We start from the raw sequence: 11696 nt of genomic DNA, 5'->3' as shown, positions 1-11696 counted from the left end.
TTCAGGATCAGCTGGCAGAGGGGACTCTTATCTGGGTTCAACTCTTGGCACTGAAGGGCTTTGAACTGGTAGGAGTGGGGGTCACTGGATTGGAGGTGTTTATAGAATGTGATGGCTCTCTTTTGGATATTAATGATTAAAGGGTATTGGCCGAGTTCTGCCCTGCATGCATTACTGGCCGTGTGCCTGTGGACTCTCAGGATGTTTCTACACAGTTCTGCGTGCAGGGCTTCCAGCGGATGTTTTTCCCATTTGGGGAAGTCTTGGTTGGTTAATGGGCCCCATACTTCACTACCATATAAAATGATTGGGTCTATTATTGAATTGAGAATTTTGAGCCAGGTCCTAATTGGAATGTCAATCTTGTTTTTTTTCTTTTCATGGCATAAAAAGTCCTTCTTCCTCTCTCTTTCATTCACAGCCATGCCAAAATGTCAGTTACTTCTGATGGTCATATAGCAGCCTCTACCATCAGTGTGTGTATTTATATTTGGGGTGGCACTTGGATTGGTCAATCGTGTTTCCATGTTACCCCTGGTCACCCCTCTGGACACGGCCCTGGTTACTATTATTGTTAAAACTTTTGTTACTGTTGGAGCTATTTAATTGGGGTTAAAATTAGTTTTTGTATTTAGTTTATTAATATTTGGGTGGTGTTGTTTATTTAATTATTCTCCACGTTTTCTTTATTTAGAAAATATTTTGGGTAACGTTTTCTTTTTTGCTAGTTATTTGTTTAGTAAATTTAGTTTTGCATTAGTATTTCTGTTAGGTATTTGGGTAACACTGTGGGCACCGGAGATTATTTAAGGCAGGTAGAGGACCAGCATGCACCTGGGTGGGCCTATTGTTTTTTTTCTATACCAGATCAAGAGAGGCAGCGGGAGCCACGATTTTCTTTGTTCTTTTGTTTGTTTTCCTCAAATAAACCAGCAAAATACCGCAGCTCTTGCATGGACATTGGATTTCTTTTGCCTGCGTACATCACATCCCCATGGTGCATCAGTGGTCATTTGATTATTTTTGATATTAGTTTATTTCGATTTTTTTTTTTTGTTTTTTGGACAAATAGCCACTACAGTTACTGTTGCTAATGAGTAGTAAAAGTTGTTATTGTATTAATCAGTATAAGACTAGCAGTAATAATTATGATAGCAGATAGTAAACCTGTGTTAAACGCCTAAATTCATTTTACCGTAACACCTGAACAAAATGTTCCTCGAACAATTAAGGAAAGTAAAAATAAGCCAATTAAAGCTGACTAAAGATGTAACCATAGTGTACACGTGCTCACTTTTTAAGTTTAACTAATAAACATGTAAGATAAGCTTCATAACGGATCATGCTCTCTGTAGTTTTGTAGCAGATTCCCGGGCGCGTCTTTTCTCGTCTTTACGGTATTTGTTGTCTGGGAGTGACTCCTGCACAGAGACACAATGGAGCTGCAGCGACAGAGTAAATACTGAATCACTGCATTCACACAAAGCCTTATTTATCTCTGACAGTGTTATGGTAAAGTAATGCTGTCTGCGGGCTGCTAGCACCATGCAAAACGCTTGTTTTAGCACTGAAGAGTTAACTTCGTTACTTAGATATTTAGCTAACAGTCCTGCTAGCCGGCTAAGTTAGCCTCGATAAGCTAAGCACCTGCCTCTGTGTTACATCTGCTAGCTTGATATCAAAGGTATTATTATGGAGTTTCCTTTTGATGTTAACCAGTTATTCTCTGAGAAGGTCTCCATCTTGGACCAGAGCCTTTTAGGAAGTCGTAAATCTGCCTCACGGTAAGTTTTATTTTGGTCTTATTGTTTCACTGATTCTTCACTAAAACAGTCAATTAAAGAAAAACATGCTTATAATCAAATGTGCACAAGTTAGATAATGTGGTAATTGTTTTTTTTGTGTTGTGTTGTTGCTGCTTTGTGTCTGTCATTTGCCATTTTCTTAAAAGAACAGGGAATATTGATTCTATATTTATTGTGGCAATACCAGATTTTACACTTTGATACCTGTAAGAATCGTTTGACATCGATACCTGTTCCAATACAACAACAACAACAATACAGGTCCGAGGCGCAATTGTCAAAAAAATTGCAAGCAACCAGCTGGGTATTGTCCACAACCTCACTATTCAATTCAATTTTAATTCTTTGAGTCACGATTTAATATTAATATCCTTCGATATCGACACAGATGACAGAAATACCCAGATATATCTGCTCACAGTACCTTCTGATATTTGTTAAGTAATTATGTGTGCATTGTTTGTATAGGTTTAGAACCAACAACCCTACTTTTTTTTATAGTAATTCTTTATTTATCTATCATACTATGCACTGGCAGAGCTAGTATTTTGTACTGTTATCTATGAGTAACAGCTACTTATGCACATGGACCATCCATACCACTTCTTTTTTATCCTGGCTATGTATTGTGGGCTCATGTTTTGTGTATGGGTGGGATATGTATATATGTGTTGTGTTGTGTGTTTGTATGTATGCTGGCTGCTGGAACACCTACATTTCCCTGCTGGGATGAATAAAGTATATCTTCTCTTATCTTATCTTATCTTATCTTTTATCTTTATCTTAACTGACTCAGAAATGTATTTTATCGTTGCCTTATTCTTTAATAAACAAAGAATAAAACATTAAAGTACAGGATGATCTAAAGTGCACATTTGTGCCTGATCTGAATTTGCAGCAAAATCGTAATAAACATAACAGTGCTGTAATGGCATGGACAAAAAGGTATATGTAAAGTGCACTATTGTGCCTGACTTAAGCGCCCCCAGTGGAGAGAGGCGTCATTACAACGAAAAAAAAAATCGATCTCAGGATTTCCCTGAATCGATATTGAATTGGGAAAATAATAATTGCAATGTATTGATGAAGTGATTTTTTTTAACCAGCCCTACTGCACGCTGTCTCAATTCACAAAAACATTGTGCAAGTGGTTGCCAACCAAAATATTGCCAATGAGTTTGTGCAGCTCATACAGTGTGCAGGTGGTTGATGGATTTGTTTCTCTCCTATGCTCCTGTCTTATGAAATATATGTAAATAATAAATAAGTTTCAGTACTTTTCAATACTTTATAACTGAGATATCAGAGGTTGTATTGTTTTAAAAACGTGGTAACAAAATGTATCAAAGGGGTAACGTTTCATCGACCTGATTTTAAAGGGTTAAGTCGGTCCCTTGTGTAATTGTGTTGGGGTTAGAGGAGCAATATCACAAGAGTTTGCCAGGCTGTGGTGGACGGGATATCTTTTCATGGGGCCAAGAAATCCTGGCAACAATCTCCGTTAATCTGAACCGAGCAGACGATGCTCCCCCAAACCCCGTTCAAATATCGGTCAATTTAAGCTAGCATGCTTATCAGCACAAGTTAAATAATTGATGTTATTGTGTTGCTGTTGTTGTGCTCCGTTACAAACAAAGACACACACACACACACACACTCGCCCGTGGACCATGCTGCAGCTGTAGTGTCAGGCGGTTAAGCCTCTCCCTGCTGCCTGTCTGTCTCTGTCTGTCTCTCTTTCAGTCACAGCTGATCTGATCATGTTGTGTGTTCTGTGTTCCTCTCTGTAGTCCAGATCTACAAGCTCACATCGCCACTGTTATTGATGAACTGGGGAGAGCCTCAGCTAAGGTGAGTCCGTGCGTACCTGCAGGAGGGTCTCAAAGATTTTTTTTAAAGGGATTTGTTTAAAGCTATTGATGTGAACCTGTTCTACTCTGTCTTATTTAAATCCACTCTGGTCCTTGATATCAGCCTGTAAACATTGAATAGAATAAAGCGCCTTTATTGTCGTTGCACATTGTACAACAAAATGTGCTTTGCTTCTCTAAACAGGAAGAATAACAGTCATAACATGTCGCCATAATAGTTATAAAAAAAGATGAAATTTGAGGTGAATTGTTGTTTTTTAGGAGTCAGAAGTGACCATGTTTGTACATCAGGAACTGCAAAGTTATCAAAGCTGTACAGCCTGTAGCCGCGGCTAATTCAATATCTGCTTGTGAGCTAGTTAACCGTCGTATTTCCCAAAGAACGAGACCCCATTAGTGGTTGTTACTGGTCAGTTTTTTCACGACTATGGCCTGCCGTCTTCAGGAAGAGCCAACAACAGTCCTGACTCCCTTTTAAAACGTGCCGCTACAAATGCATCAATGTATGACAAACAGTGAATGAGCTAACTAGCCACATAGACGCCGAGCACAGACAGATAGCTGCTAATGAGTGCTAACATATAAATAAAGTCATGTTTGACTGAGTGGAAAGTGGAGCTCAGACTTGTTGGGCCGTCTCTTGGTACAATAAAGCTCACAGCAGGACAGGTTATTTTAAATTCATGAGAAAAAATCTACAAAAGGCTCCCGACAGCTCAAACACAGCCCAGAGGTTAAAGGTCAGTGAATGAATCAGCTGAGGTGACACCTAGCAGACAGCTAACAGCTCTTACCTGTCAGTCAAAGAGGCCACGCCCCTTATTTTACATCCCTTTAGGCCTTGATAGAATGTAAACAGACTGTTTTTGTACCAGGCTGTCAACATGGCTGTGAAGTTCGTCATGTTAACGTGGGGCTCTGTTGGGACTGACTCACTTTTGGGGACAACCTCTAGTGGACACAGGAGGAAGTGCAGGTCTCGGTTCTTCAGGTGTGTAACGGTGTGTCTCTGTCTTCAGGCTCAGCAGCTCACTGCTCCAATAACAAGTGCTTCAAAACTGCAGACTCAGAGACATCAGCTGTACCTGATGAAGGATGGAGAGAGCAACGGGTACACACACACACACACACACACACACACACACACATACTGAGTCACAATGCATGTGCTGTACTTTTGACACATAAGCGACTGTGTGTGTAATGCTCATGGCAGCAGATCAACTTTCATCACTCGTACTTTGTGGAAACTATGTCTGACTCACTAAACTTTACTTTACCCCCTTACACACACACACACACACACACACACACACACACACACACACACACACACACACACACACAGGGGACGGGGAGTGGTCGTTGGATTTCTTAAAGTCGGCTACAAGAAGTTGTTCCTGCTGGTGAGTCACCCGTCTTCATTTGTTGTTTTTTTTTTTTGTTTTAACTCGTCCTGCAGCTCAGATTTGATTAAACTCTCCTCTTGTTGTACTTCCTCTCAGGACAGACAGGGGGCTCACATAGAGGCCGAGCCGCTGTGTGTGTTGGATTTCTTCATATCAGAGAACGTGCAGAGACACGGCTACGGGCTGGAGCTCTTTGACTTCATGCTGCAGGTAAGTGATTGAAAACATCATCTTCATATGGAGGCGACTCTCAAGGGAGTGAAGCTCAAACACTGTTATGATGGACCGATGTGTTCAGGGGTCAAACCAAGGGTGGGTATTTTCAGTATTTGAGTGTATTTGCTCTTAGATGGCCTAGCGTTTCTTGCGGGCAGAAGAGCGCTGGCTGTGCGCTCGGGAGTGTTTGCATGAAGTGTTTGAGAAGAAAAGCGCTGCACGTCCATCCTGTCTCCATGACAACAGTCTGTTGACAACAGCCGCTGTATCTCCATTACTTTTTACTGCATGTTTTATATTTGAGATCGTTTTTTACCCGATCAGACACGAGGAGGATGTGGGTGCAAGACACGATCTGTAGGAGGTTAAAATACGGGGAATATCATACATTTAGAAAAGAGCGCCGGTGACGTCAACAGCGCCTTTCTGAAAAGTTGAAAGATTTTAAACTTGAGCACCCGGAGCGGCCGCACAAAAAGGAGTTTCCCTTTAATGGGTTAACGACTTCTAGTTATGTTTCAGTGGAATGGAAAGAGGTCTGGTACTGGTTTCATGTTTATCAGTCTGGTCTTGTGACCGGCCCCGGGAGCTCAGTAACGTCCTCGCTGATGAAATGTTTCGTTTTGTTTCTTTGTTTTGTAGCATAAGAGTTTAGAACCGACCCTGATGGCGTACGACCGGCCCTCGCCTAAACTCCTGTCCTTCCTGGCGAAACATCACTGTCTGACTCAGAGTGTTCCTCAGGTACAGTGTGTACTCTCCATCTCTGCATCACAGTCACTGTCCTCCTCTATCAGTGTGACCTCCAGATTATACTCATGTTAATAACCCTCAGGGGACACGGAGACGTCTGCGCTCATGTGACAATCTGATTGTTCCATTTGTTCGGGTTATATTTAGACTCTCTCTCTCTCTCTCTCTGAACGCCCGACGTTTTTTTTTTATGCGTTTGCAAGCAGATCTGTCTCTGAGATTGTTTTATATGAGATCAGATGTTTAAAGTAGAAACCAAAAACGGAGAAGAGAGGCTCTGATAAACCTACAAAGATTTTTACACACAGTGTTTCCACTGAAGCTTCTTCTTTGAAACATTTTGCTGACATGAAATTGTGCAATTGTCACTTAAAGGCAGGGTTGGTCATTTCCTCCAGATCCACTTTCTGAGATTTTGCTTGAAATTGTCTTTAGGTCCTGACAGAAATTAATAACTCATGTTCTCTGAAAAAGGAACAAAGAAAACCCGTCATCTGTATCAGTTTGTAAGCCTGTAAAAACTTCCACCAATGTCTGCCACGAGGTACCAATCTGATGAACCAATCAGACGCCTCCCTGTCTCCCTGCTCGCTCTCTACCTCTTGCGTCCACTAGCTCACACTCAAAGCACGTCACAGATGACTTTAAGAGTTTATACTGTGAGTTTACTTACCGCTGAATGAGACGTGAGACGACATAGTTTCTACACAATGTAAGAGAAGAGCTGAGGTCCACTTCTGGAGCAACGGCGCTCGTGCATGTAAGTGAGGGGCGTGGCTTTAGAGGGAGAACAGAGGGGGGGGAGGGGGTGTAGACGGAGCACTGAGGGAATTCTACTTTCAAAATCATGCTAGAAAATTACCAACCCTGCCTTTAAACATGTATTTCAAAACACCGCATTCTGTTTTTATTTACATTTTACACAAAGTCCCGCCCACTTTTCATGAGCTGAGGTTGTATTAACGTTAGTGTTTGTGTTTGTGTGCACAGGTGAATAACTTTGTGGTGTTTGAAGGATTCTTCCAGAACAGATCAGGTAACTCTTCTTCTCTTATCTCTTAGTACGTTGTCGTAGTCAGGTCTCTTTCTCTCTCTTGGAGGTATGAATGTGGGCTGTGTTTGGTATTCTCGGTATTTCTCCTTCAACTTCGAGTCTCTTTGTCTCTAAAAAAAGAAGCTTTATAATCCCACACCCTCTCTCTACATTCCTGTGTTATTCATCAGGCTCGATGTGAAACATGTTCAGCATGCTGCAGATTTACTGAGAGACCAGAGCGACATATTCATTTTCTTTTCTTTAGTTCATGAAGTTGTCCTCCATCAGTACCGATGTTAGAAACACTTAAAGATCCTGATGTGTTTTTATTCCACCTCCACCTGTGCTCACACACTCTCTCAGGCTCTGTCTGCGCTCCTCTGACGGATCAGGGCATGTACGGATATTTGTAAGAACATCTTTGATTTTCTAAACACCCCCCCCCTCCACCCCTTTGTCCTATAACAATAAGAGCATTTATCCCATAATAAGCTTTATATAAGACTGTGTGTTTGATACTTTAACTTCTTTCTCTTCATGTCTTCATCCCCTCACCTGTATTTATCATCCTGCACGGGAACAACATGTCATGAATCTTGAGTCCTATATTGTACCAGCTGTCCAAGGTATCACAGCATCCTCAGAGAGACACAGACTGTAGACTCCCTCAAGCCCCCTCAGACCCCCCAGACCAACTGATACCTGAACCTGCCCCGCAGACTCTCCAAAGCTGTTTTCACACATGCACTCCTGAAAATTTCTAGAAAATTTCAGGCAGGCTGCTCCTGAAATCTACCTGAGTTGTTTGTTCAAACGTGTACCTCACAGCAGGAGACTTTCCCTGTCGGAGGGGGGAGGGGGGGGGGAAGACATGATGTAAAAAGACGCAGAAGAAGGAACAGAGTCCGACCAAGAGGACAGTTTCTTGCTTTTATATCACTGATCGCGTGCAGACAGTGTATGGTTTTGGGCTGCCTTCTTCTGCTCTCGGTGAATATTTCCTGCTGCGTTCCCACATCAGCTCATCCCGACGTCACTTGTAAAACTTACCCGGGGGCGTGGCAGGTAAGACTGGAGTGACACACTCAGCTGTTTGTGTTCACACATGCAGCTCAGCCCGAACACTTCAGGAAGATTTCAGGAGATATGTGCAAAATGTGAAAACACCACAAACGTCTGTCTGTGGAGCAGAAATACCAAACCTGAAGCAAAGTCTTCCTGTGTCACTTTTACATAAACTGTCAGAGCAAAGACACAAAGAAGACGACGTTTTAACATCGCACAACATGTTTACGTTTCTTTCTGAACATGGGAAGTCTGTCAGCTTTGAGATTCTTCTGATGTCGACTCAGATACGATCCATTCAGGAAAGAAGCATTTTCTTCTTCTTGTTTTCTTCTCGTCTTTCAGACAGAGCTGATCATGACGTTGTTATTTCAGCATCCCTGCAGCCTGTTGTTCATTATTGAATCACAGTAAAGTCTGTTTAGTTCTTGGATAGAAGGGGCTAGTGTTGTGGTACTTGAAATCGGTCTCCGTCTTGGGACCACTTTTTGAAGGTCTCGGCCTAGTCTTGGAATCGAAAGCATTTTTTCTGACAGTATCCGGTGACAGTTCATTATTTCAGTAACTTTGTAGTTTGTGTAGAACAGCATGCCGTCATGTCGTTGTTCCTGGTCCCCTCTGTAAATGTGTTCTCCTCCCCAGCGGCCCAGTTGAGAAAGGTTCCCCTCAGAAAGCCGGACGGAGATATCAAACCCTACTCTGTGATGGAGAGAGAAGGTAACCCTACATGAAACACTACAGATTTCTAATGTGAATATCTTCATAGATATGTAGGTTTAACATTTAAATACTATTATATCCCCCCCCCCAGCGGTGCGACGAGAGCAGAGGGTTCCTCCGTGGCCGTTTGTTCCGCCTCACTCCCCCCAGCGATCGGTATCCTCCCAGTACTCCCCTCCCCTCAGCGTGAGCTCTTCCCCCAGCAGGGCCTCCACTCGAGCCGCTCCGCTGTCTGCCCATCAGTCCCCCCTCCTCGAGCGCTGCAGGGCAAGACGCACCAGGTGAGACCGGCATGACTCCGCCCCCTCTTAACATGTTTACGGGTGGTGACCTGGATGAGACGTTATGGCCCCCCCAGTGTCTCAACCAAGCGTTTGTTTTCTGAGCGCCAGCGTCTTTTTTCAGTTGTTTTCAATGAGTAGAGAGCGATCACAGCAGAAAGAGAAAAGCTCTGCCTTTTTTGTGCGGACGCTCCGAGCGCTCAAGTTGAATATCTTTCAACTTTTCAGAAAGGCGCCGTTGACGTCACTGGCGCTTTTCTCCAAATATTCCCGTACTTTTGCCGCCTACAGATCGTGTCTTAAACCCTCCGTGTCTGATCGGGAAATTAATTAAAAATCTAAAATTAAAGACATGCAGAAAAAAGTGACAGAGCAGTGTCGGTCATACAGCGGCCGACAACAGACTGTTGTCATGGAGACAGGACGGACGTGCTGCTCTTTTCTTCTCAGCACACAAACGCTGCATGCAAGAGCTCCGAGCGCACAGCCAGCGCTTTTCTGCCCGGAAAAAACGCTAGGTGGACACGGGGCCTATCAGCTGTTTTTATAACTGACTGACTATCTCTCTCTCTCTCTCTCTCTCTCTCTCTCTCTCCTCTGTGTGTCATCCAACCCTCTCCATGTATCTTTCTTTATTTTATTACCTCTCGGTTTGTTTTTGGTGTTCTGTCCTCCAGTTCCCTTAACAGATCAGAGTCTGGTTTTCATTGACCAGCGTCCTCCTGCCGTCTCGTCTCTTTGTTGGACGTCTGAGTGAAAGACGTTATCTTGCTGTTAGATTATCAGACTCCAATCTCTCCGTTTTACAATCTGCCCAGCAGGAAACGACACGCCTGTGTGATGATTTTGTAGAACCATTAAACCCAGTTCGACTAAAATAACCCAGTGAGAAAGTGTTTTTATTCAAAGTGTCCGTGTCACAGAGGTCAGAGGTCACCTCCTCCTTGCAGCCCATTTTTTCTATCAGTGTTTTTTCATTTTTTTGATTTAATTTGTTCATGTTTTCATTTTATCCTCAGTTCTTCCTTCATGTTCAGTTTTTATAATTTTTCTTTTTTTCTTTTGTTCCGTTACTTCATCCCCCCACCTCCTCCCCCTCTTCCCTTCTCCTCCTTTTATGTCATGCTCCTCTCTCCTCCTCTCCTCTCCCTTCTCTTCTCTCCTCTCCTCTTCTCCTTCTCTCCTCCTTCTCTTCTCTCCTCTCTTCTTCTCCTCTCTTCCTCTCCTCCTCCTCTCCTCTCTCTTCTCTCCTCTCCTCTTCTTCTCCTCCTCTCCTCTCTCCTCCTTCTCTTCTCTCCTCTCCTCTTCTCTTCTCCTCTCCTTCTCTTCTCTCCTCTCCTCTCCTCTTCTTCTCCTCTCCTCTCCCTTCTCTCTTCCTCTCCTCTTCTCCTCCTTTTCTCCTCCTCCTCTCTTCTCCTCCTTCTCTCCTCTCTTCCTCTCCTCCTCCTCTCTTCTCCTTTTCTCCTCCTCTCCTTCTCTCCTCTCTTCCTCTCCTCCTCCTTCTCTCCTCTCCTCCTCTTCTCTCCTCTCTCTTCCTCTCCTCTCCTCCTCCTCTCTCTCCTCTCCTCTCTCCTCTCTTCTCTCGTCTCTTTGCTAGCGATCAGGGTCTGGTAGCGAGACGCAGCCTGTACAGTCGACACCTGGACATTAGAGCTGCCGGTCTGCAGGACACACACCTGACAGGTGAGCTGGAGTCGGAAGTCAGTGCTGCGCTCACAGGTCCTGTGGAAACCGGCAGTAATGCTCTCTTAGGTTTCAGTATGAAACCTCTCGTTCAATGTTCCAGTGTTCTCATGTTAAACATAACCCTGTTGCCGTTTCTCTCGTAGTTTCCTGTGAACATAGAGTCATGTTAGATTTACCTCACAGTGCAGTCAGGTGTTCTCTCCGCCCTCATGTGTCAGCACCTTGTACCTCCTCAGGTGTGAGAGCTGTGGAGGATCAGTCACAGGCAGCCGGACACACAGGCACACACAGGTTGGCCACTATTCACACTCCTATAACCAGGTACTGACACTTCAGATGTAAACCTGTTTATTATCAGGAGTTGATTTGATCCTCTGATAGTAAAGAACTTTTGTTTGCTCCTGCATGTCTGCACACAAAGTTAATATGATGTCCGTTATAATCTAAGTGTTTGTCCTCCTTCATCAGGTCCCGCCTCCTCTCGCCTCCTCCTCCTCAGTCTGCGTCCATCACAAAGGACGTCTCAGAGACACAGCCGGGTCCATCTGATGAAGAGGAGGACGGGATTAAGGACAGAGATCAGCATCCAGGAGGAGCAGGAGGAGGAGGAAGCCGAGCAGCAGCAGAAGGAGGAGCAGGAGGAGACTTGCTGTCCAGTCAGAGATGTCCCTCACGGGACAGAGACAGAGGAGTGTGGTCGTGGACTGTAGGAGAGAATTGTTTCAGCGCTCAGTGGGTCAAACAGAGGCAGGAGCGGAGGAGCACACGGCCGTGGTGACCAGAGAGAGAGAGACTGATGATGAGCGACAGGTGGTAACATGTGAAGACTGACTCTACCTTTAACCCGGACACAT

At 44.0% G+C, this 11696-nt stretch overlaps 1 protein-coding gene across 12 annotated transcripts; it reads left to right on the top strand.

Moving 5' to 3' along the window:
* The first annotated feature begins 1391 nt into the window (after positions 1-1391).
* Positions 1392-11673, top strand: atat1 (alpha tubulin acetyltransferase 1). 12 transcript variants are annotated; one of them, XM_061060563.1, is made up of 13 exons: positions 1392-1784; positions 3596-3656; positions 4696-4787; positions 5025-5082; positions 5182-5295; positions 5944-6045; positions 7045-7090; positions 7454-7499; positions 8798-8872; positions 8967-9156; positions 10761-10839; positions 11079-11133; positions 11311-11673. In XM_061060563.1, exons 1-13 carry the CDS (start codon positions 1693-1695, stop codon positions 11618-11620), a joined length of 1320 nt encoding a protein of 439 aa, XP_060916546.1. In that variant the 5' UTR covers positions 1392-1692; the 3' UTR covers positions 11621-11673. The 12 variants fall into 12 exon arrangements, 9 of the variants coding, with proteins under 9 accessions (XP_060916546.1, XP_060916545.1, XP_060916547.1 ...); XM_061060562.1 differs by having other exon boundaries at positions 11079-11163; XR_009676226.1 differs by having other exon boundaries at positions 1393-1784; positions 10754-10839; positions 11311-11372.
* Positions 11674-11696: the final 23 nt, after the last annotated feature.

Source organism: Labrus mixtus, chromosome 16 (assembly GCF_963584025.1).
Source record: "Labrus mixtus chromosome 16, fLabMix1.1, whole genome shotgun sequence".
Lineage (NCBI taxonomy): Eukaryota > Metazoa > Chordata > Actinopteri > Labriformes > Labridae > Labrus > Labrus mixtus.
The sequence above is the reverse complement of the archived record's forward strand: the minus strand, read 5'-3'. Positions and strand labels throughout refer to the sequence as shown.